The 26,025-nt window shown below is 38.9% G+C and overlaps 1 protein-coding gene across 4 annotated transcripts in view; it reads left to right on the top strand.

The window, feature by feature from the left end:
- The window catches only part of IGF2BP2 (insulin like growth factor 2 mRNA binding protein 2), a 78,989-nt gene that overhangs the window by 50,931 nt on the left and 2,033 nt on the right, over nt 1-26,025 (top strand). For 3 of the 4 annotated variants that reach the window (XM_039356331.1, XM_039356334.1, XM_039356335.1), the window contains 11 exons: nt 405-456; nt 2,762-2,825; nt 9,480-9,752; nt 12,940-13,074; nt 15,314-15,436; nt 16,722-16,857; nt 17,055-17,183; nt 18,760-18,828; nt 22,473-22,589; nt 25,268-25,342; nt 25,991-26,025. The exon at nt 25,991-26,025 is cut by the window's right edge and continues 97 nt beyond it. In XM_039356331.1, coding sequence (XP_039212265.1) covers nt 405-456; nt 2,762-2,825; nt 9,480-9,752; nt 12,940-13,074; nt 15,314-15,436; nt 16,722-16,857; nt 17,055-17,183; nt 18,760-18,828; nt 22,473-22,589; nt 25,268-25,342; nt 25,991-26,025 — 1,208 coding nt within the window. The remainder of the gene's footprint in view (nt 1-404; nt 457-2,761; nt 2,826-9,479; nt 9,753-12,939; nt 13,075-15,313; nt 15,437-16,721; nt 16,858-17,054; nt 17,184-18,759; nt 18,829-22,472; nt 22,590-25,267; nt 25,343-25,990) is intronic. The other variant, XM_039356332.1, reaches the window with a different exon arrangement.

Raw genomic sequence — 26,025 nt, 5'->3', positions numbered from 1 at the left:
CATACCTTCTTTGTACCTGATCTATCAGCTGTACTTAATTCTCTTCAATATTAATGTAGGTTGGAAATTGATCTGGCCGTTTATAAAATCCCTTAGAGCCATTATTTTGTGAAGTTCTTTTTTTACTAGTTTATGAAACAAGAAAAACAAAGAGGAACAGAAAAGTCTGGAAAATTACATGCTAAAAATAATGTTCCTCGTATTCCTTATCATTCATTAAAAATAGGCTAATTCAAATGTTGATTTCAATCATCTTAATCAAACAAGCATTGCTTTCCATTCTGACTGCTAATAAAGTTAAGTTGGAGTGAGTTGAAGAGAGGGCTGATTTGTGCTTTAGTAATTTAATTTGACAAGTTTTCAGAATTTTTTTACCTATATTTTATGTCTGATTTCTATTTCAGGTGCTAGATGGTCTTTTAGCTCAACATGGCACAGTAGAGAATGTAGAACAAGGTAAAGACATTTCCTGCTGTTTTTTGTTTTTATATAATTTAAAATGCTTTATTAACATTAAACCTTCTTTAGAGACCAATGTACTCATTGAATATCTTCTTTATAGTACTTGAAGATAATAAGTTTACTGTTGACCTTGTGGTGTTTAAGAAAATTTTTAGTGAAGTATAAATGCTGAAACATTAACAAACAGATTTTCTTGAAGTTATAGAACTATTCATTCACCCCAGCATAACCATTGAAAGGAGGATCTACCAGGGCTACTTCCTGGATGGTTCATATTCTTTAACCAGGTCAAAGGTTTACTTGCTGTGACTGCAATAAGATAAACTTGGTTAGTTTTAATTATAATTTAGTTCATTTTGTTACCAAAGTTCAATATGCTATGTAAACTTCAAAAATGACTTAATTCAAGTAATCAAATCTTCTGAGACTCCAGCTATGACATATCACAGAAGGAGAAGCTCTGAATATCATAATGTATAAAGACATAGATCCTAGTGTGTGGGCACTTGAAAATATCTGATTAGTGGGGCGGCACAGTAGTTGTCTCCAGGTTTTCTGCATGTATCTTAAAAGAACTAGAATATTTGATATTATTCTGAAATACGTTGCTTTGTCTTTCCAAAAGCCAGAAATCCTGTTAGCCTATACGCTAATAAAACTGTGGACTAAGCAATTTTTAGGTCACCTTAAAGAGTTCTAACATTCCTTTTATAAAAAAAATAAAAGTAAAACTCAAATGGGAATTTTCTTATAGATGTTTTGTGACTGATAGATGCATGCTGAGGTAACCAAGTTATTTCCACATTTCTGACATTTCTCTCTGAGATTCTAAACCAAATAATAATTTCAGGTGAGCATATATGCACTCTTTAGAAGTGTTAAGGGAATTTCCAGCCTGTTAATTCTATTTAGATGATTCAGTGTGGGTTACATTAACTATAACAAAAAGGAGTTTGTTAGATGATTTGCTTGTTCATTGCCATTGGATCTAATTGTCCTGCATTGGTGCATGTATGTATTTATTCATATTTATTTGCTTCTGTTGAAAATGGATATCGTCATCCTGTTCTGAGATTTTTCTTTGATATATAAAGGTTTTCTTGGGGTTGTAAGTTGGGCTGGATGGAGATTTTCAGCATGATTGTTATTTGCTGTGATTTCTTAACATTTAAAATGTTATCAAATTAAATGAGTTGTCTTATAATAGATTACGTCTTTCTTGCTATTTAGCAAATGAACACAGTATCTTGTTACAGAAATCACTGATAACACTTCGTATTTTGAGCTTGCATATTTCATCAGTTTATGTACTATAGCAAGATACTCAAAGCTGTTTCTAACTAAAAGCATCTCAAACTGTAATGAAGGTACTAGTTCATAGCATTATTTAGACCATGTCAATAATGGAAACTAGCTGGTTCTCAAACTATGTGCAGATGGATTCACTTCATCTTAGATGCATATTGTGGCGGGCCATTTTATAAAATGTGAAATAGATACCAAACCTCACTCCGATTTGAATTCTACTTCCCATGTCATATGAACTAAATAAATGATAATAGAATGTGTCCTAATTTTGTCAGGTTCACACAAATTTAGTAAAAAATTTCATCCAGTTTCAGAATTTATTTTCAGCTTTTTTAAAAAGATCCAAATATGAAAATTCTATTTTTGTATTCAATTTTTCCTATATAAAATATTATTCTGTGCAACTTTCTCTAATATACTTTAAAGCAACCTTAATCTAGAATCGCATTTCTAAAGTGGAAGAAATGTACAATCTGAAGATAGATACCTTTTAAGTAGCTATTGAGAGCCATATTGTGGTTAAAGCATTGGACTAGAAACCAGAAAACCTTGACTTCTAGTCGATCTTAGGTGTGAAGCCAACTGTGTGACCTTGAGCCAGTCACACACTCTTTCAGCCCCAGGACAGAGGCAATGGCAGATCAATTCTGAAGTCTTGCCAAGAAAGCTTCGGACTTGTCCAAGCAGCCTCCAAGAATCAGCTTTAATTCAAAGTCAGCAAAAAATAAATAAAAAAAAATCTGCCTACTAATTTGAGATGTGCAGACTTGACTAGTTTGCTTTGAAAAGGTTGCCACACTAATATTTGCCCTACTCCCATTTTCTTGGATTGAAAATCTGCACAGTCTGTATTTTCTTATTCAGTTGCTATTGACTTTGTACAAGATTCTACAAAAGTGTTTGTCCTGATGATATTTAATAAAATACACCTTTCTGAAATTTTCCCAGTTGGTTGCCACACATATGTATTTGTTTTGTTTTTGTTCCTTAGTGAACACAGAATCAGAGACAGCAGTTGTCAACGTTACATATGCAACAAAAGAAGAAGCAAAAGTGTAAGTGGTTATGACAGTTTCAGCTGCATTTTCCACTTCTCCTGGTCTTTTAGTTTTATTCTCTTGGCAGGTTCTCTTAAATTTTCTTTCTGCATTTACAGGTTTAAAAATTGACATAGAATACCCCGTTGCTATTATCCCATAAATTTCAATCTGCTGCTGCCTCAATTTTCTGCTGAGTCAGAGCTGATATTAATCAACTAATGAGCTTTGATTTTGAGAGCAGTGCAGAATAAATATTATAAAATTGGAGTGCCATGTATGAGATGTTAAATACTTCTTAAAGCACTTCTTGAAAAAAGGAATTCTGTGCTGAGGAAAGGATTGGCAGGTACAATCTCATGTGTATTCATAGAAGAAGAATAGGCAACCTTGGTTTGTGTTCTACTTATGAAATCACAGAACCAGAAAGAGCTATTTGGGTCATCATGTCTAGCTCTCTGCTCAGTGCAGAAATCCCAATTGAAGTATACCTGACAGATTTTTGTCTAGCTTCTAGTTCAACATAGCCAGTAAAATGGAGTCTGCAACCTTTCTAAGCAATTGATTCTTACTCAGTTGGAATCTGCTTTTTTGAACATTAAGAAATTTTTTTTCTGCATTTAGAATAATAGTGAGCATGTCTTGATCTTTTTCTGAGTGACATCCTTCCAACTAACTAAAGAATGTCATCATATCTCCTCACTCTTCTTTCTCAGTTAAGCTTTCTCAGTCTTCAATCTCTGTTTATAGAGATTGATTCTAACCCTTGATCATCTTTGATCTTAACGCTTGATCATCTTCATTAATCCTTCTTGGAGTCTATCCAGTTTGTCTGAAACTTTCAAACATAGTTCTGATATATATGGTAAACATTTAGCTTCTCTCATTCAACTGAAATTGGTTTCATTTCATATGCTACAGCTTATTTTTTAAGTAACTATACTCAGAATTATGGTGCAAATTCCATTGGAGCAAGCCATTTATTTAGCATACCATTGTATCTGCATGAGATCCCGGTGTTTATAATAATAAATCAATAATTAAAAGATCTATGCTGAGATTATCAGTAATTAAATGATGTTGAAATAATATCACAAAAAATGTAATAACATGATAAAACAATCATAATAAATAATGTCTGATATTAACCATTAGATATTAACCATTGGAAGAACAGCATCATAACTATCTTCCAGAAAATAGTAATAGACGCAGTAAGTCCCGGCGTTAGAGCCTGGAGGATCCATAAGGTTGGGTCTCCAGCTGAAAAGTAAAATTGCACCCAGTAACTTAGGTGCAACCAGTGTGAAATGCAAGTATAAAATTTTACTACTAACCAGTAAACAAGCCACCATACTTTGTATTAACTGTATCTTAAAGGTGGTCTTCAAAGATAGCCCCTGGAAGATCATGTGGCAGTAGTCCAGCTATGCAATACTGAGGATATTAGCTGCTATTTCAGAGTAGTCAGGGCTGCTACTAGTATACTAGCCAAGTCTGCCCATCCAGCAGTGTCTATGAATCTAAAAAAAACCTCTTAAGTCATGGACCTGCTCCCTTAGGGCTTTCCCCTCAAGAGACAACACTTTGCCAATTTGTCTTAGTAAAGGGGAAACAGATTGACAACCCGAGAAAGGTTGTCCTCCAGAAATCACACCAAGACTGAGGGTCATCTCCTGATGACAACAGCGTACCAAAAATTAGTGGATCTATTTAGCAGATAGGTGGGAAATTCCATAATTAGAATCCATCCAGTTATGAAGCACTTGGGTTCTACCATCCTAATTGATCAGTTAGCCTTGTAGAGGTCCCAGGTATCATCTTTGTATCATATGGACAGAGATAAATTCATCATGGGAGAGAGCTAGCCCTGCTTATCCAGATCACCTTATAGTTTTTTAGAGGCAAAGATGATGTTCAATATGTTAAATCAGAGATTACTAGGATGACCCCATGCTTGCCATGGAAGTCATGAAATTCTGAACTTACCAGACTAAAATGCAAGAGCATGAAAATTAAAATCCCCTGACACAGAAATTTGGGTGATTCCAACATCAGCCCTGATATTAGATACAGCACCTATGGGTTCCCTGTCTTGTCTCTACAACCTGCTGTATCACAGAAATAAAATATCCTACCACTGCAAAAGCAGAGTGCCTTGTTGCAGGTGTGATATCTTTATAAATCAAATACACAGACACACACCACCTTTGCTATCAAGGTTACTGTAGGATCTCAAGCTTAGGAAGGCAGATCTCAGGGTAATAAATAGCAGCTGATCTAGTCCGATCAGGTTTCAATAATACAAGTCCATCCATTCATCAACTATTAAGCTGATAAACTCTTTTTACAGACTGACTCTGTATTTACCTTCAGCAGTTTTAGGCTAAGATCTCCAGTAATTTGACTACCAGGTCTTGGGTTAAGGGCCAACAAGCCAGAAGTGGAAATCAACACAAAATTATCAATTTTTCTTCGCCAGGTATAGCACACTTGCCTGATCTCCCAGTTGGGATTATCTTGGCAAATTCAGGGTTAAATCCATTCCCTGCATTTCCAAGAGGACGTAGCCATCTCACAATCTCACCAATCACCTGGGTGGCCAACAATTTAGTGATCTATTTGACTCTTTCTCACTCATTGTTCCATATATCCTCTTTTCATTCCAGTATCCTAAAAATCACAACATTAGGAAAAGCCAAACATAGCAACCTCTCACAATGTCCACCATTCAAGAGCCTCATGTCTGACCTACATTTTACCTTAGATTAGGCATCCCTCAGACTTTTAGAAAGCCAAATAAAACTAGAGTCCAACTTGCACCCCTTGAGCTCCTTCTTCACAGTTGATACAACCAACTTTGAGATGCTGATGTTACTGGAGGCTCCCAGTCAGGTGTGAATCAAGGCCTCATATTCTGGATCTTTGTGTTAGATTAGTCCCTACTCATCTGCTAGACTGACCTCTGTCTTCCTTTTTGTGCCAACTTTAACCTTAGCTCCAGCTGAATGGAGCAATGGCAATTATTGAATTGCATCCTGTCACTGCAGCCTCCATTGCCATTCTAGACCTAAGCATAGCTCATATGTCAGTTCCTGGACTTCATTTCATTTTGCCACTACACAGAGAGCTAACACAGCTGGCAGTCAGCCTTTTTAACAACCAGCACACAAGATGACCTTCCAGGTTAGCAAATCCTTCAGAGGAAGAAATCTTCCACCATTTCTTCACAGCTTCCAAAATACTCAAACAAAACAGTGCCATTCATTTCCACAGTCATTTCAGCCATTGCCTGTTTATATCATATCTCTAAGTCCCTTACTATTTCTTCAAAATATTATTGCCCTGCCACCTAACCTACTACACATCCTAAAATTATCCACCCCTTATAATTAAAAATTAGTAACATTTAATCATAACTATCATGTAGCTGGATGTAAGCCAAAAATTAATTCTGCTGATTCCTAATAATTCTTGGAATATATTTGATTTCATAAATTATAAACAGTCATTCCACACAGTACCAGCTCTGCAGGGCTTTTTTTGTCATAGAACGCCCAGAACGGAGTTCCAACACCTTTTTGGAATGGAACCTTATAGGCGGGTTGTATGACATGTGTGAGTTCCGGCACCTTTTTTTTTATTACAAAAAAAGCACTGCTGCTCTGTAACACAATATTGTTGAATAATTCGCAGCTGCTATTCAGGCATTAACAAAATACATTTGTTTAATCTGTGCTTTAGAAAAATACATAAACAGGTTTAAGGTAACTATGGAAAACCACTCAGTGCAATTAAAGGGAAGCGATTATTTAATACATCTAATTACTGCAGTGATTTGACAAACAGGATCCACATTCAGAGACAGGTGTATAGAACTGCTTATTCTGTGTCATGCCCTGTCTTCTAATCAAGTGTATTATTTGTTTTTTAGAATTATTAATAACTTGTATCAGCAATGTATACTAAACTATCAACTTTTTATTTTCTATGTTGTTTTGGAAATGCAATACATATCTCTGCCTCTTTTGCTTTATATAGAGTTCCTTTACCAAATCACTCACTTAGATGCATCACTGACTTTTCAGCATATAATATTTTGAAAGAGCTAAACTGCAGTCCATATTCTTGATTTCATAATTAAAGAATTTTGATTAATGTATCTTTAAAAATAGATGACAGAAGAATCTTTGTTTTGTCAGTGAAGTGAAAGTCTCTTAACCAAATTGCTGAAGATAGTCTGAAACATTACCAGATTTTTTCCATTTTAAGACAGGGCTGGACAACTACCATTCAGAAAGACTAAAAGCTGCTTCCTGCAGCATACAGAAACATGTTGGGGTGGGACTTAAAGCAACAAGATTTGGTTCTTCCCCTAGTTCCCTCCTGCTCACTTTAATTCTCTGTGCAAGATGAACAGAGAGAAGTAGATGTTACTGCTTATTTTATTTCTTTATTCAAGTTGTAGGCCAGTGGTGGCGAACCTATGGCACGAGTGCTAGAGGCGGCACTCAGAGCCCTCTCTGTGGGCACGCGCACCGTTGCCCCAGTCCTAGGCCTTTCAGCTGGGTTTTATAAAACCATTTCACTTTAGGCCTCCGCCTCCGTGTACAAAAAAAAAAAAAGGTTCAATCAATCAGTCAATTTCAATTTCTCACAGGGGGAAAAAAAGATCTTGCAAAGTTGGAATTGATTGATTGAACTTTTTAGTCCCACCCAGGCTGCTGTTACCACTGCAGCCACACCCACCCAATGGGCCACACCCACCCGGCACTTGACAATGCATAAGTGGGTTTTGGGTTGCAGTTTGGGCACTCTGTCTCTAAAAGGTTCGCCATCACTGTTGTAGGCCATCCAGCCCTGTATCAAGACAGCCTGGTGCCCGGGTGGCGCAATGGTTAGAATGCAGTACTGCAGGCTACTTCTGCAGACTGCCAGCAGTTTGGCAGTTTGAGTCTCACTGGCTCAAGGTTGACTCAGCCTTCTATCCTTCCAAAGTCGGTAAAATGAGGACCCAGATTGTTGGGGGCAACATGCTGGCTCTGCAAATCGCTTAGAGAGGGCGTAAAGCACTGTGAAATGGTATGTAAGTCTAAGTGCTTGGTATTGCTATAATAAAAATACTAATAAAATATAGATGATACAAATAAGAAATCCCATTCTAACCACAACCAAAAGAAGAAATACAGAGGTTCCACCATTTTTCAACCAAATTCTGGGGAAAGAACCATGTTTTCAAAGCTTGTTTAAACAGTCAGTATAGGAGTCAGATAAATTCTAGGATGGATGGTATTCCAGGGGGCAGATGCTGCAATTGAGAAGGTATGTCTAGTTTAATGAAGAGAAGGACGAGGGGGGACATGTTAGCAGTGTTCCAATATCTCAGGGGCTGCCACAAAGAAGAGGGTGTCAAGCTATTCTCCAAGGCTCCTGGAGGGACAAGAAGCAACGGGTGGAAACTAAGCAAGGAGAGAAGCAACCTAGAACTAAAGAGAAACTTCCTGACAGTTAGAACAATTAACCAGTGGAACAGCCTGTCTCCAGAACCGGTGAATGCTCCAACACTGGAGGTTTTTAAGAAGAGACTGGACAACCATTTGTCCGAAATGGTATAGGGTTTCCTGCCTGAGCAGGGGGTTGGACTAGATGACCTCCAAGGTCCCTTCCAACTTTACAATTATTATTATTATTATATTATATTATTATTATTTGCCATTAGTCATACAGTATGAAGTAGGGAATCTGCACTTCCTATGTTGTTCTGCATGAACTGCTTGAGTAAAATGTGGAATGACCAAGACATAGATGGCACTTGGTGATAGAAACAAGAATGCCTGCAAAGGCAATTATTGCTTGATCCCAACACCTTTTATCTTCCCCTGTAAGGTAAGTGCTCCATCTGGGAGGTGAGAGGCATAGATTGGGGAAATGGGGTCTCATTCAAGTCCCTTTGTTCCAGATCAGGCTTATCCCTGCTTCAAAGAAATGTGCAGGCCCAACCTACTTGTGATACTTTCTTCTATATGTGTTAATTCTGTACTTTCAAAGCATATGGCAGCCAAAATTATGTCTAAGGCAGGATTACAATTGTAAACATGAAAATTGCCATTTAAATAGATTTAAATAAATTGGCTTCTGATAGATATCCATTTTTGCAATCATATGCTCACTTGTATAATATATAATTTTACACACACACATACACACACACACACACTGAGATAATTTAGATTCTTGTTCTGATTTTGAATGTTCAATATTTCAAAATTCTTCTGTGTTTTATCATGGTATTAGTGATTTCCAAAAGGTGAAGTCAACCATTAGGATTGAGGTATGCATACATACGTTAGGCATGTCATATGCATCTATTTTAGTAAGCATATTGAAATAAAGAATCTCAAACTTAGCTCTCTATTTAAGTCTAATAATATCCTCAGTGAACTGTCGTATTGGTGGTATTACAAATGCCAACTAGAGAACCAGGAATGTTATTGGCATGATTTTCTTTTTAAAATTATTTATATAATTATTTGGGGTCTATGGGTGGATGGTGATTATGGACCTTCATATGCAGATGCCACATGTTGAGGCAGGTTTTTACAGAGGCTGGTGTGTTGAAGTAAACATTTTTTATAGTAATTATTGTCTCCACTCCTTTCTTTGTATTTCTAGAGCAATTGAGAAGCTTAGTGGTCACCAGTTTGAGAACTATTCCTTCAAGATTTCCTACATCCCAGATGATGAGGTGAGCTCCCCTCAGCCCTCTCAGCGATCCCGTCGTGGGGGCCACTCTTCCAGGGAGCAGGGCCCCTCCCCTGGGGGCTCCTCACAGCCCAAACAGCTCGATTTCCCACTACGGATCCTGGTGCCCACGCAATTTGTTGGTGCCATCATAGGAAAGGAGGGCTTGACCATAAAGAACCTTACTAAGCAAACCCAGTCCAAGTAAGTATCACAGATGGTTTAATTTCCTTCTATAGAGGTTGTTTGTAGCCTTGTGTCCCTAGCTTGTGATCTTTGGACCGAATGAGCTGTGAGCTCGTATGCGCATTACATGACAAAAGCTTGTTATTTTGTATAAAAGCCCTTTAACTCACTGTTGATGTGTTTTGTACAAATTCTTAGGAATGTTTTAATAGTTACTGTAGTCTTGCTAATATTTATCCTTATCTTGTTTTTCAACAGGCATTATTTATCTGTTCTGAGATATTACTATAACCCAGCACGTTTTCCCCATTCCAGATATTTTTTCTGCTCCTTTTCAGCTACCTCTGAATGATTTCTACTATTCAAAGAAAAATACTTTCAACTAACTGGAGATTAAAAATATGCTTCCCACTTTGTCATAAATAGTATAAATTATTGTGGAATTACTATGATCCTTCATCTCCACGTTAGCTTTCTAATTAAGTCTAACAATATCTTCAGTCCTACCGTCTGTTTTTGGCAGACAGGATCACGTGCCTCTCCCCCCCCCCCCTTCTGCCTAGGCCTGCTGCTGGTGCCACTGTTGCGAGTTGGCCTGAATGTTAAGAGAGCCGGGGGTGGAGGCAAGAAGAGGCTGCATTTTTGTATCCCTACCCTGGATCCGGGAATCCAGCGGTTGTGCAGGGGTGGGGCTGGCTAGGGCATCAACCATCAGTTTCTCTCTCTCACCCTTCCCCCAAAGCAGCCTCCGGAGGTGATCTGCCCTGCCCTGCAGGCTTTGCCGGCTTTCTCTTCCTCTGTGGAAGAGCGGGAAAGAAAGCTGGGCATCCTGAGATGTCTGGGAGGCGACTCAGGTTTCACTTGGTGAAAGGAAGGAAGATTTTTGAAACTGCTTTTTCATTTACCTTCATCATCAATATTGCCGTTGAGAGAAAGTCTCATTGATCTCTTATAAACAGCGTTGCCTGCAATTCTTGTTACAGGGAGAGGCTGCGTGTTGCTTCAAGCATGTGCTTCCCACAATCTTGCAGGGCTTGATTATGCAAAGGCAATTTGCTCTGGAAGGGAAATGGGGAAGAAGTTTCTGTTGGGAGAGGTCCTGCCCAGCAGTCAGAACTTCAATGACACACTTCAGACATGTCTAAGCAGCCATTGATGCACGCATGCATAAACCCGTTGCAGTGTTGGACAGGAGCACGCCTGCAGAGGCCCCATGCAGATCCCCACGGCTCCTGGAGGCTCTGAGTGCTTCTTTTCAGCACCATTCAGTTTCCCACCCCATGCCCGCCAGGCTAGTCTGGTGGGCGGGATTGTCTTCTGCCTTCCCTGCTGCTCCATTGGCAGTTAGCGCTGCCCTCCCAAGAGATGGCATAGCAATTGGTTGGCGGACATGCCACGAATGGGGATTCATCATCCCCCAAACTCCGCTGCTGCCAAAGTGGATCCTGGGCTGCAATGTGTGCTGCAATGTAGAGATGGAAAGTGGAGCAGCCGGCGCGAGGGAAGGAGGAGCCAGGAGAAGAAAGAGGAAAAGCGGCCGAGAGAGAAGTGGGGCAATCCAGGCATCAAAGTGCCATTGAAAACAACAGAGTCCATGTGCCTACCTGCCACATGCTCATTCCACTCTCCACGGCGTGCTTCAGCTGATCAAGGCGTGGAGAGCATGGCTGATGTAGGTGAGTGTGTGGCAGGTGCACACACAGATTCTGCTGGTTTTGGTGGCGCTTCAGTGCCTGGCTGGCCAGGATGGCTCCACTTCTCACTCGGCCACTTTTCCTCTTCTCCCCATCCCTCCTTCCCAGCAGCGTTGGTGGGTGTGACATGGCTTGGCCAAAAGTGGCCGTAGAACAAGTGGGGGAGTGTGAGACAGATCCCCCTCACCTGCCTACCTACCCTCTTCCCTTTCACTCCTCTTCCAAGCCCTCTTCGCAGCTCTGCCTATACAGCCACCGAAGTGACAGGTGGCGCGCCGGAGCTGGAAAGCTTGCCCCACCCCCCACTGCCCAGATGCCCTCCCTTCCCAAAGCATTTCTATGCTAACCTTCTTTCCAGCTCTGACACATTCTTCCGTTGCGTTCCTTCGCCGCTGTGTGCAGTCCCACAAACAAAAGAAATTTCTGGGACTTAAAAAAAAAAAGTTCAATCAATTCCAACTTCTCGCAAAAAAAAAAAAGATCGCGCGAAGTTGGAATTGATTGATTGAACTTTTTTTGTTTGTTATTGATCATAGACAATCGGCCATAACCAATCAGCCATGGGAGAAAATCAGTTTTACATTTTTATATGCATTGGCCTCTCAGAAGCCTTACAAGATCTTTCTTTTTTTCTTTTCTGAAAGGTCACTTACAATCCAAGATTAATATTAATGAATGGCTTTTCAGTACATGTAAATTGTATCAATATCAGAAAAGCATGTGTTCTTACAGTCAGTAAATGCCTGTGAAGGGCACCCACACATTTGACAAAGGACAAAAAACCTTTGCTGTGGTCCTTGTGGCCTGACTAGTCTTGAATTAAAGTATAGAGGAGGTGTCTATCCCTTCCCTGATTTCTATTAAAGGGGTATCTTATTCAGACTCAAGTAGCTGTGTCCCAAAGGTGCTTTTTCATGAAGCAACTGGGTTCCTTGTTTTTCTTTGAAGACGTTTCGCATCTTATCCAAGAAGCTACTTCAGCTTTGAAACGTCTTTGAAACATCTTCAAAGAAAAACAAGGAAGTCCAGTTGCCTTGTAAAAAAGCATCTTTGAGATAACTATGACCTGGATGACTGAGAATCTCCATAGACAAGTAGCTATGTATTCCTCATTCCCCTTCATGTACCCTAGATTCCATTTAAACAAATTATTTTCTGAACTTGAGAAAAGAACAAGTTTCTATGGACAACAGATGCAAATCAGTAAATGCTATTCAAATATAATAATAATAATAAATATGATATGTCATGAATCAGAAAGTCAAAGTGCAGGAAGGAGCACACAAATTCACACCATTACAAAGCAATAGTTTTGGACTAACATGCAAACCAATTCTATTTGATTCCAAAGTCTTAATACCTCCCTTGCATTAGCCTTGAAAGCAAATTAATAGTTTTGTGTATCCTTGTAATACTATTTTTTTTTATTTGCTTGTTTTATCAAGGTGTCAACTTAGGCACCATCCTCTGATCCCTAGCAGATTTTTTTTGTATGCACTCTGTTGCTGCAGGGTAGACATTCATCGGAAAGAAAATGCTGGTGCTGCTGAGAAACCAATAACCATTCATGCCACCCCTGAAGGGTGTTCGGAAGCATGTCGCATGATACTTGATATTATGCAGAAGGAGGCTGAAGAAACAAAATCGTAAGTAGTTCTTGTGATGTTGCCAGAGAAGGTGGAAAATGAAAATGTTTCTTTTTTAAAAAATATGCAAGAGGAAAGTGATCTCTAGAACTGTAAATAGCAAACAACATTTATGTGAAACCAGTTATCAAAACTACATACGAAAAACTGTAAGGGATATAGACTTTCTTTCCCATTCTTACTGGATAATCTTTGTGAATATTTTCCTTAGCTACAGGAGAAGTAAAAGCTCTGAAGAAAACCAGAAAAAAATGCACCCTAAAATTAGCCAGAAAGGGAATACAATTTTTGTATAGGATATACTCAAAAAGAATTTGGTTAGCATATTTTTGATTATAAATAAATTGATATTCCTTTGCTGTTTGGACAGGATGATCTGGCCTGGTCTTCATAATGTTCCACCTATCAGGGAAATTTGTTTGCTATAAAACATGAGTTTTAAATTTAAATAATTAAATTATTTGGGAAGCCTGAATATCACAAAACTAGAAACCACTTTCAGATGGGGACGAGAAAGCAAAGTCCCTATCTGTCAGAGAATAATACCGTTGGGAAAGATTGCATCTGTAGGAGATAATGAATACACATGTGCTTGAATGCACTTAAAGATGCATGCAGACAGATTGGTTGAACAGTAAAGGCTTTCACTCATGATTAGGCAAAAAGGCTCATTTGTGTATCTGTTATACATACACACAGAGAGTTTATGACATGGAAAAGATCTTGCTGGAGCAGAGAACTTGCTGCCATTGTATCACTGTAAAGCAATTAAGTAAAACTGCCTTTGTAATATGTTGCCGCTCTCTTCCCCGCCCTTATCTTTTTGGCCATTTTTGTCTTGGATGTTACATGGTTTTTCTACTATTTTTATTGTTTTTACTGTTGTTTCTGGGCCGCTGCATAAGAGGGGCAGTTTTATAAATCTTTTGAAAAATGAATAGATTAACCAGTATAAATTTAGCTAAGAAGTCTAGCAGTGATAATGGAGGAAGAAGTTACTAGGAGTCAAGTAAATAGTTGACAAGTTATAACCATAAGCTAAATGGATCTGAACAATTGCAAAGTAAAACTTGAATATCTCTGTAAGACTATGATAAAGATACCTCTAAAGAGTAAATATGTGTGTCCACCTTGTTTTATTAAAGTTTGCTACTTTATTCAGTATAGAGCAGGGGTAGGCAACCCAAAACACTCAAAGAGCCACTTGAACCTATTTCCCACCAAAAACAAAACACTGGGAGCCGCAAAATGGTCTCCCTCTCTCTCTCTCCCCCTCTCTTTCTGCCCTTGGTCTGCCAGTCCTCTTCCCCCACTCGTTCTTTCTTTCTCTCTTTTTCCTCTCTCTCCCCCTCCCTCCCTCCCCCCCTCTCTCTCCTTCTCTCCGATCTTCTGCTCACCTGGCAAGCTGGCTTCAAGCTGTTCTCCAACAAGCTCAGGGCTAGGCAACCTTGCCTCTTTTATGACTCATGGACTTCAATTCCCAGAATTCCTGAGTCAGCATAGCTTGGCTAGCTAGCTCTCCTGCCCTTCCTGCTTCCTGCAGAGATGCAGCAAAGGGAGGAGCCCCACCCAAAAAGCTTTTCAGCTTTTATACCGAGAAAAGGAAGCAGGGAAGCACAAGTGCCTCTCTCTGTCTCTGTCTCTCTTTGCAAATGGCAGAGGAGGCTGGGAGCCACAGGAGAAGGCTCAAAGAGCTGCATGCAGCTCCGGAGCTGCAGGTTGCCAACCTGTGGTATAGAGAAATGCTAACGTAAGTTGAATAGCAAATCACATTATCTTACTCTTGTTTTTAAACTGTGCACCATTGTCTGTATTCATCATATACTCCACTGACTCAAATTACTAGAATAAACAGAAAAGTTCCACATCAGGAAATTTTTTGTGGGTTGGAGTAATGCCAAATCTAAACTCCCTAGAACAACACATCTCCATTAATTTTTAAAGTCTATCTCAGACAACCTCCTGCTTCCCAACAACATGACTTTCTTGTAGTAAAATTGCTTATTGATACTATTCTGCTATTAACTAATTGCAGAATATACAGGTTAGTTTTTAGAAAACTGATTTTTCATGCTGTGAAGTCTAACAGCAGATCCCCCTTCCTTGGTTTACAGTATTGGGTGAAGGTGGTGATGGAATGTCCAGCATTGTTTTTTTCCCAAAAATCTGGTTGGAAAATTTTTGGAAATGCATTTCCCTATGTTTCTTCGACCTTTTGTATGTTTTTCATACTTCTCAGGGCTGAAGATATTCCTTTGAAAATCCTAGCACACAACAGCTTGGTTGGAAGATTGATTGGCAAAGAAGGAAGAAACTTGAAGAAAATTGAGCAAGATACAGGGACCAAAATCACTATTTCTCCGTGAGTACCAGTGAATGTTGCTGCCATCAGGCAAGACCAGCCTTCCCCAACCTAACACCCTGCAGGTACGTTGGACTTTTAACACCCATTCTCCCCATGCAAAACATCAAATAACTGTGTTAGCTGGGGATGATGGAAGCTGTAGTCCAGCACTTTTAGGGGACACCTGATTGGGAAAAGCTGGATACAACTCTTACTTCTTAGTCTTGTGCATGGTGCACTCTAGATCCATAGCTTGCTCACCCTCCTTCTAAGCAGAACTGACATGTACTGCCTTAGCCTAGTTGAGAGAGAGAGACATCTAGATTTCATTGAGCCCGGAAACATTGTAGATTTATAGTGCTAATGTTTAACTGAGTTATAAATTTGCATGGCATATTTAATTCTGTTTGCCACCCAGAGTCCTTTTAGTACACGAATGGCTATATAAATTTTAATAATTTATAAAACACATCAGCTTTTAAATAAAAAATAAAATACATAATATCTCAGTAAAACACCACACATTTATGTTGCTTGAAAGAATGAATGAAACAGGGAAATATCCTTAAATGAAGGAACGTAATAGCACTATACTTCTATAATACTAATTTATTTATAGGGATGAAGGCTTGCTTTCCAACAACCATTGTCTTCCTGCCTTTGTCTCATCACTGTCTCCAGTCCATCCATCCATCCACCCACCAATCTGTCTATTTACCTCTCTGTAATGAAGTAGTTAGTACTAATTAAAATGACTGAAAATAATAAAACTAGAGTGGTAATCTTTACAGTGGGAAGTATTTTACAGCAGATGTATGCTAAATGATTCCCTTTCTTCAACACACAATGTCACTGTTTCGGGTTTGGGAACAGTACAAAGTTCATCTTAAAAAATCAGTGATTCATTAATATAATAGGTAGCCTAGGAACCTGTCTTTTTTGCACATGGAATTTCTCAAAATCTTTAGTTCACAAGCAACTCTACCATTCAGTGTGATTCAAGCAGTCAGAAATTAAAGACCTCAAAGTCTCTAATTATAAACTCAAACACTTCATAAAATTATTGGTGGCTTGTAGTTTCCAACGTCAACTCTTCCATTCACTGTTGCCTTCTGCCTAAATATAAATAGGGTGTTTTCCTAATTTGTTGGGTTTCACCCACCCGCAATATAATTTAACTGCTTGGATTTTATTTAAAAAGACTCATTCTGACAATCTTGCCCTATTGACCACATTTTAGAGCTGGCTATACATCTTTTTTTTAATTGAAAGGATATTCATCTGTTATTTTGTGGTTGTTCAGTTTGCAGGATTTAACCATTTATAACCCTGAAAGAACCATCACTGTGAAGGGCAATATTGAGGCCTGTACCAATGCTGAAGGAGAGATAATGAACAAACTGCGGGAAGCCTATGAGAATGACGTGGTAGCAATCAATGTAAGTTCCTGTCCTAGTGTATATGTGTTTTCTTTGTCAAAGCCAAATAATTATAAATCATATAAGGTCTAATGAAGACAGAAGTGAACCTCAGATGCTCCAGAACTTGCTAAATAAAAGTCCTGTAGCCTAATCTCCCCCCTCCCCCTCCATCAGATTACATTGTTTATTCCATTTTTCCTTGTGTTTCTTTCTAGCAACAAGCCAATCTCATCCCTGGACTTAATCTCAATGCATTGGGCATCTTCTCAACAGGTTTATCCATGCTTCCCTCAGGAGCTGCAGCCCGTAGACCTGCTATTGCTGCTCCCTACAACCCTTTTGCCGTAAGTAGACACACATGTCCATCTGTAGATATAGCCCACAGCATGGTTCCCAAATTGCAAGTAGGTATACAGACCTGTGACTTGAAGATTGCCAAGTTCCCTGTCCCAGATGGACTTTTTTTTTGCATACATGCATACATACATAACATACATATATAACATACATACATACATACATTTTAAAAACCCATTTTTTAATAAAGCAAGTTCAGTGTCATCTTTGCTTCTGAAAATAGTTCTGGGCTCCAGAAAGGCCCCGTAGGCAATCTTAGAAAATAAACATGTTACGTGGCTGTACCTCAGTGTTTATTTGGAAGGGTACCTATCTGCCAAGACTCCTTTTCTATAAGAGTCTCAAATGCTTAGGCTGGTTGCTGATATGCTGGCCTTCAGTTCTTTTTAGGAAGTAGGGGTTATAATAGTATTGGGCTTTCCTCCTTTCTTTGGCTGTGTATAAGAACATGTTTTAATCTGTAAGGGAAATGTCAGCTTTGTACTACATACTATCTTTACACAATTGTAATCTCCAATTGTAATTGGAGAGAAACAGCAGATTCAGTTGCAACAGACTAAAAGTAAGATTTTCACAGATGGTAGTAATAAAGTTCCATCTCTCAGATTATTTTCAATCTAGTGAAGAGGACTTTCAAACAAGGATAAAACAACATATTTCTTTAGCACCTCTCTTTGAAAGCCAGCTATCATGGGAGAATTTGCCTTTTGTGGCTGAGTGTCTTTTGAGTCCTTTTTTTTTTTTTTTGTAGAGGAAAGGTTGCTGGATACTTTTTGATTTGCATGAGCTTAATTTTGAAAACAAAACATACAAAACCTTCTTTATAGATTTGGGAAATGTATATTCTTATTTGGTTATCAGTATGTCATTCCACGCAAAGTAGTATGATTTTCATCATCCATTTCTGGTTCTCCTATGCTAAAAGTCACTGTTCCTTTCTTTCACTGGCCTCATACTGAGGGAATGATACAGTTGCTTTGTGGTGGGGCACTTGTTTTGTATATACACAGGATTCCAAGGGATCCCCAATGAAAAAGAATCTTAGACAGATCTTGGAGAGCTACTGCTACCACTGATGGGCCAGTGGTTTGATTCAGCATAAGACTGATTCATATGTTATTTAATTTTAAAAGATTGTACAGTGGTTCACAACTATGACAATAATAACCAAAATTACAGAGAACTCAAGTCAGTGAAACAAGTAGTACAAATATGCAATTATAAAAATAAATCAATATATGAAACAATAGAAGCCATTTAATGGATCTTAAGCAATAGCATATAAAATTAGAACTACATTATCTTTTGGTTGGGTTCAGGCATAAAATAGAAAGGAAATAGTTTCTGGAGATGTTATTGAGGAAGCTCAGCTTGATACAGAGGCCAGTTTTGTAAGATACAAAAAGGCTTTTTTTGCAAGAACCTGGAGGAATAGGTTCTCAAGAGGTTTTGGGGGTTCAGTCCACCATCTCTCCAAAAAGCCCCTCACATACATTTTCCTGGTACTTACACCTTTGACTTCTGGCCTGTCCCCACTGATTGTCACTTTTTTTCCTGCCGTAGAGCCAAGCAGCATACCTTTCGGGCCTTAATGGAGCCTCGCTGACTGGCACATATCCCCATCTGCACTCCGTAAGTGCATTATCCTCTTCTGTCTGGATGTCACCCTTTCATGCACCTTGCTTTGTATCATGCCCGCCTTTTGCTTTGCAGGCTTTTAGGCTGCCTTCAGATGATTCTGCATTGTAGCAGTTTTCTAAACATTGATTCACCCAGTGCTGTTTAGAGAAAGTAATTTAGCTGTGTGATAAAGCTACTAAGCAGATCCTCTCTGTCCTTGCATGTAGTATTTGCTTTACACATTTTGCTTACAGTTCTGGAGGTACTTACACCAACTGTAGCACTTTGTCTTAATGGGCGGCTCGCCAGTCAAGATCAAGCATAGAAGCACGGTGGTCTCATAATAATTGCTGGAAATAGTTTTCCTCAGGACAATTGCTAGCAAAGCACTATTTATCATAGAATAGTTTTGCTACTTTGGTAATGTTTTACCACGTGAACATATAAAACTGCCTTGTACTGTCAGCTATTGGCCTTAATCCAGTCTTACTTGCTTTAATTGGTAGTGGCTCTCCAAGGTTGCGGAAAAGTTCTATGAGACACATAATGGCAGGGATTGAACCTGGGTTTTTCTGCATGTTATATTATGCACACTACTGCTTGTTTATGGCCCATACCATTACGTAGCAGACAAAATCTTCACCAACGGCAGAGATCAAGAGCTAAATCTCTGAGCTTCGGAAAGCTTCACTTGATACAATTCTGTTATTGCCTAGAGTTCATGACCCTAATGCTACTGTGGTCCCTCTTGCTCTATAGTGGCAGTGGACAATGTGTTCTCCTTTAGATTTTTTTTTTGAAATTTTAATTTTCTGACAGTATTGGCTAAGAGTGATAGCGAAGGTCAGAAACAGTTGGGAGGGCTGTTTATTACTACTAGACAACCCATGACCCCTTTGGGCATTGTTTCAGAGATATTCCCTTACCAGATTCCTCAATGCCTTCAACAATGACAGAGCTTCCAAAGTACTGCCTTCACTGGCAAAGCTGGGATACATTCAGAGATGTCAGCACAGGAAATATTTTTTTGACATTTTGTATTACGCCATAAAGTGTTTCGTGATAATTTTTATGTTACACAATGTTTTATAAAATTTGCCAAATTTCAATTCCACAGGAGTCACGGATTTTAGACACATTCTATAAACTAGCTCATTTGAGGTATCTCGATTGAAAGGTTTTGCTCTATGGCAGTGGTGGCGAACCTATGGCACGTGTGCCAGAGGCGGCACTCGGAGCCCTCTCTGTGGGCATACGATCTGTTGCCCCAGCCTTGCCTCCCCCCGCAACCCCCTCACCAGCAGCACCCCTGGAGGAGAGTTGCCCCTGAGTGTGGTCCACGCGGAGCAGCACAGCCAAGGACATGGCAGCCAGGCAGTGTAGACAAGACTCTGCACTCATGCCCCATTGCACGCAGTTGATGCTGCGGGGCGCGGGCAGAGGGCGTGGCCACCATGGCGCTGCTGGGCTGCCTGGACGATCTGTGGCGGGCCCTGGAGGCAGTGAGTGGCCCTGCAGGCAGGCAGGGTGGGGCGGGGCAGGGGATGGAATGGGACGGGGCCAATTTTTGGGCACTCGATCTCTAAAAGGTTCGCCATTACTGACCTATGGTGTACCGTTTGGGCCAGTTAAAGATTATAAGAATCAGAGTTTAGTAATATATAAATCCTTGCTCAATTAATCCATTGGGAAATCGTCATTTCTTGAGAAATGACATTTAAAGATGGCAAATTTTCCCTTCCTGTCCTATTTTTATGCATTGCTGTATATTTCATTTTTAGTAATGATGATCCTTGGGAGGCATTCCAGCATGTTCAGATAAAACTGTATATACTTATCTGGAAGTGGGACCCTAAGACCACTGGTTTTATATTCTTTTCTTCATCTCATAAAGTGGTAGAGCTGTGAATTATCAGCCTTTCCACTCTGCTTGTATCTGTGTATGTTGGGATCTTTTGTTCATTTACAGTTCAGTTCTTCTGTCTTAATATAAACTAGAAAATGCTTTTAGTGATGCTTTACAGGCTGACATCTCCGGGTATGCATTTCTATTATAGAAAGAGTTCAAATTCAAAGGATTTTCTCCAACCAAAGTTGAAAGTACATAGGAAAAGTAGAGGAGCTAAGCTTTCATATTGTCATCACTGCTGTTATCCTTTCAATAATAGCCTGGCATAGTACTTAGTATTCATGACTCTCAGTGACTGGAGAAAGTTATTGTGTTATTTACACTTGTATACCACCTAACTTCTAATAACGTTTGGTGGTTCAGAAAAAAACATTAAAATTACTATTAATTTATTAATTATTGAACTTGTATGCCCTATTCTGGCCAGTTTACAATAATAAGCAGAAATTACAATAAAATCAGTAAAAGAAGTAATGAACTATACATAGTCCACAATTGAGATTGACAGCTCAGTTGCTAATTGACGTGATCACTAAGTGGATAATTGTGTGATTGCAACTGTGCTTATTATTTTACTCCAGTTTTTTTTTGCTTTATAGCAGCGCTCTCCCCCAACCTTTCCGGCCTGCCCGGAGGGGGGGGGGAAGGTATAGGCAGATGGCAGATGCGCTTAGGTGGGTGCAACTCTATTTGCACAAGCAACGGCCATGCGCACATGGGCTTGCACAAATGGAGGTTCATGCGTAAGCATGAGGGCCCCCGCTGGCACAAATGGAACTTCATAAATGGAGCTTTGCGTGCGAGCGTCCACAACTCATACAAATGGAGCTGTGAGTACATGCTTGCCAGGCCAACCTAAAAGGCAAGGAAGTTTTCCAGAACTTGACCCATGAGGAAACTGGATAAAAGGGCAAATCTTATAACTCTTTTTCCTCACTACCCCACCCTTTGGAATGCTTATCTCAGTGCTGGGATAATTAGCAAGAAGAAAATTAATCTTTGCATTTACATTCATTGAAGAGGAAGGGATTGCAAGACAGTAAGCAGACACCCAATGAGAAATACACATTGAAAGTTATACACTATCATTGGCTGTTTGCTTAGCATGTTTGCAACTGTGAGCCAAAGACGGGAAAGTGACTAAACTCTTGTCAGTTACAGGCAGCAGTTGCCAGATAGCTAATTAAAATCACAAAGCTGAGCTTGTTAACTTGAAGTTAGCACCTTTTCGGTAAGTGCTGCACTACAGAGAAAAACAGCTCAGGAAGAGATAGCTTCTTTATGCAAACTCTCTGCTCTGCAAGGGGGAGGGAAGAAAAAAATGGCACAGGACAATGTGTACTGACTGACTGTAAAATACTTATTCTCTAAGTGTAGAACCTTGTATAGTAGCCATTAAAGAGTCATTAGGATATCTTGAGAGTCTATTTCTTATAACATCTTATGTGCTGTGGGATTACTGATTGCAGTAACAGAAATTTGAATGATAAAGGAATACAGGAACCATGTTATAGTCTTTTTTCTTTCCCACATCTTTTTAATTTTCTTCAAGATGAAGTAAGGCTGAAGCTCCACTAAGCATTTGCTTTTTTCCAGCAGTATTTGACATTAACAAGCTGGCTTTCCTTCCTCCTTTTTTCTGTTCCTGCATGCAAATCATTTCAAGTGTACAAGTTGGGAGGCAAAAAAATCATCATCAACTCTGTCTTCTCCCAAAGTACATTATGTCTCATTTTGTTATCCACAGTTGCCAGAACAGGAAGTGGTGAATTTGTTCATCCCAACCCAGGCAGTAGGTGCCATTATTGGAAAAAAGGGCCAACACATTAAACAGCTGGCAAGATTTGCAGGTGCTTCAATCAAGGTAAGATATGCGATTGGTACCATCACCCTCTTTTCTCTATTGCTATGTTTTGTTTTTTCCATCACATAAATCAAAGTCCTATACTGAACTTTGGTCAGAAAGTGAGGGGGCTGGATTGCAGTTCAAATCCACTGTCAACTAAGACGGCTCTTGGGCAATCATTCTCTTTCAGCCTAACCTTCATTACAGGGTTGTTTTTGTGAGAATAAAATGAAGGAAGATCCCACGTAAGCTGTCTTCAGCTGTGCAGAAAAGGCAGGATATAAACTAAAAAAAGTAAAGAAAAATAATTAACCATGTCTAAGGAATTTATTGACCTTCAAATATTAAAGAACAAGCAGCTCCAGCATGCATGACCAAGTAGTAAAGGGATACTGGGAATTGCAAAAAGCCAGTTCATTCTAAGAGCTGGGCAATCTTTGGAGAAGAACCTTAGATGCTGGGGCTACATGTATGTACCTGCAAGAACATTTCTGTAATAATTTAAGATATAAGTGCTTAGTTACATGAAAATATATTACATTGAAAACTTATCTGGCCCAGGATTCACTGTCATGACATTTTGAACATTATTCACAAAAACTTTCTTGCAAACATTTGTTTCTTGCTGTAACAAACAAGATAATAAATATTTATTTCAGCAGTGCAACTTTCTTTAAGTAGAGCAGTATTCCTCTGAGACCTTTAAAAAACACATTTGCTGTTTTTCCCGCTCTACTGCCTTCCTGCAGCTTTTGTGATAAGCTGGTAAATGTAACAGTGAAATATATGTATCTTTTCAAGAATTTCATATTTAATTATTTCTCCACTATGTATGTGTATCTATTTCTACAAACACTATGCCTATTTAGATTTAAGTAAGGATGTTAATTACATTTGGCTGCCAACCTGATGGAAGTGGTGAGACTCAATCATCAGTTCTTCAACCTTCTCCCAGGTCTGCTGTCTAAAAAAGACCAAGTCACTTTCTGCATCTCTTTGTGTCTTTGGGCATTCTCCTAACCGATTGGTTGCCATTTTCTTTCTTTCCAAAACACAAACATATACATATACACATATCTGTCTGCTAAATTGTAAACAAAATTGCTAAGAAAGCAAGGAAGACTTACTTCACATATAGCTCACATTCTTCCTTCTTTGTATACCTTTTAATGCACACCTACTTAGGACGGTGGGCTACTGTATTTTCTCACCTGTCAACTATCTTAACACAGCAGTACTTTCCAAAAACCTTTCATGGGCTTCCATATACAGTATTATTCTGAGAAGGTTTCTCCCTCCTCCTCCCCCCAAAAATAACAATAATAGTACTGTCAGGCAGAATTGACTGACTGGTAGACTGAACAAATGTTAGCTAATATTGAAATGTAATCCACAGGTTAGCTATCCATTTTATACCTTATTAACACCAAAATATAAAACCTTTCTTTTCATTCATTTTATGAATTGCAATTGCTTCCTACCTATCCTCTGTGTAATGTTAAGTTACTGACCACTGCAAACAACAATGTACCAGTGAGAAAGAATTCTCTGGAGAAATAACTGCAGATCTTAGCTATGGACATCTCTTTAGAAGGCAATCGTTTTCTCCCAACCTTCAAATACTGTAGACTGATAGAGAAAAGACATCTGGATGAGTATACAGGAAAATAGTGTATTTAAGAAGTGATTCATTATGAGACTGACTCAAGTTACTTCTGGGACTGTCTGATGAGTGGGCTTGACTTGTCCTACATTACATGAGCAAAACAGCAAAAAAGTTTCACCAATCAAAGTAATCTCTGAATGAATCCCCTAAATTAGACTCATGATATCTTTGGATTGCAGCCTATGATACACCAAAACTATTGCTGAACGTATTTGAATACATTCTGTATAGAACTACTAAATTGCTAATTTAACAAGTAATTATATTTTTAATATGGTTTTCACTCTGAAGTTCATTCCTGTGGTAGAAATTGAGAAATGAGACATTTTCCTTAAGAAAAAAATTGAAGACTTTGCTGAATTCCAACAGGGTGTTTTGATGTGAAATCTTTTGCCTTTTGCAAAATGGTCTCTCTCCCATTTCTTTGTTCTCTTAGGCTGATCTGGTTCAACTAGTATTCAGATGTAATTATTACATACTATAATAATTATTCATACTATATTATTACAGGATTATGATTTCCACCATCCCCTGAGATAATGCCTAGGATCTTCATTGCTGTCCAAAATATATAAATGTTGGAAAAAGCTATCTTAGGTTATTATCACCAGTGAAGGAAGAGTGGAACCTTTTCCCCCTTATTTTGAGCAAGGGGTCTATCTTTGAAAGAAGGATTCCAGAAATTGTTGTTGGTCACTCTAAGAAACAGAATAGAATCCGTATTGTTAAAAAAGAACAGTTTTTCAGTTGCTCCCATTTATAATTGAAATTGCTATTCAAAATCAAAACACAGCAAAAATTGCATTAAAAAAAAACTAGATGCAATAAAGAATCCAGAGATGAATGCAAGAACCAATCTAGATTTTCAGTAATAGTCTGTTGTCTGTTTTCAGTGTAATGGAATCCACAGCAGTGTCCTTTAAATTTCAGAGTTGCTTCATAAGGTTTTGTATTACATTTATAAGCATTAATTGAAAGCTGAGGGAAAAATAAATTTATTATATACTGTTGTGTTCTCTGTAACTTGCAGATTGCACCAGCTGAGAGTCCAGATGCCACTGAGAGGATGGTTATCATTACAGGGGCCCCAGAAGCACAATTCAAGGTCAGTATTAATAAGCCTGTATCATGAAAAGCAAGACAGTTGCCTGCATCTTTATTCCAGCTACTGAAATGATGGGGGACAGCAGCTGTTCAAGAGGACTGATACACTGACAGACTAAGCAACCTACCATTTTTACTGCTGCTTACCCCAATGTTGCAGGGATATGAATGCAGGCAATCCTCACAGCCATAGTTCACCATAAAAATAGTATCCAGAGCATACTCACAAGCTTGCAGAGTATCGAATTAATGCCTCCACGCTTTCTTTATTCTTGTTCATATGGTTTCTTCATTTTCAGAGAATGCTTACACAGGTAGTCCTCAATTGAGTCCCAAATTTCTGTTGCTAAGTGAGACGGTTGTTAAGTGAGTTTTCCTTTGTCACTGTAGCTGAATTTGGTATTGCACACAGGCTGAACGAATCCTCAGCACAGCACCCCGTACTGAGGTCATACTGGACATGTTAAGTAATTTCAAGCTCTTTATCAACCACCATTCAAAAACTCAATTCTTTTCCCATGAAACACCAAAATGGATTCTTTGTATCATGAATATATATTATAAATTAAATTTCATCTTTTTTCTCAACACTTTCTTTCGCTGGTTGATGAATAATAGAGAGACTCCATTGACCTAATTTCTACCTTAGGCCCAAGGACGGATATTTGGAAAACTGAAAGAAGA

Source organism: Crotalus tigris, unplaced genomic scaffold, assembly GCF_016545835.1.
Source record: "Crotalus tigris isolate CLP2741 ecotype Arizona unplaced genomic scaffold, ASM1654583v1 scf7180000018824.943158, whole genome shotgun sequence".
NCBI lineage: Eukaryota > Metazoa > Chordata > Lepidosauria > Squamata > Viperidae > Crotalus > Crotalus tigris.
This window is presented reverse-complemented; position numbering and strand designations above follow the sequence as displayed.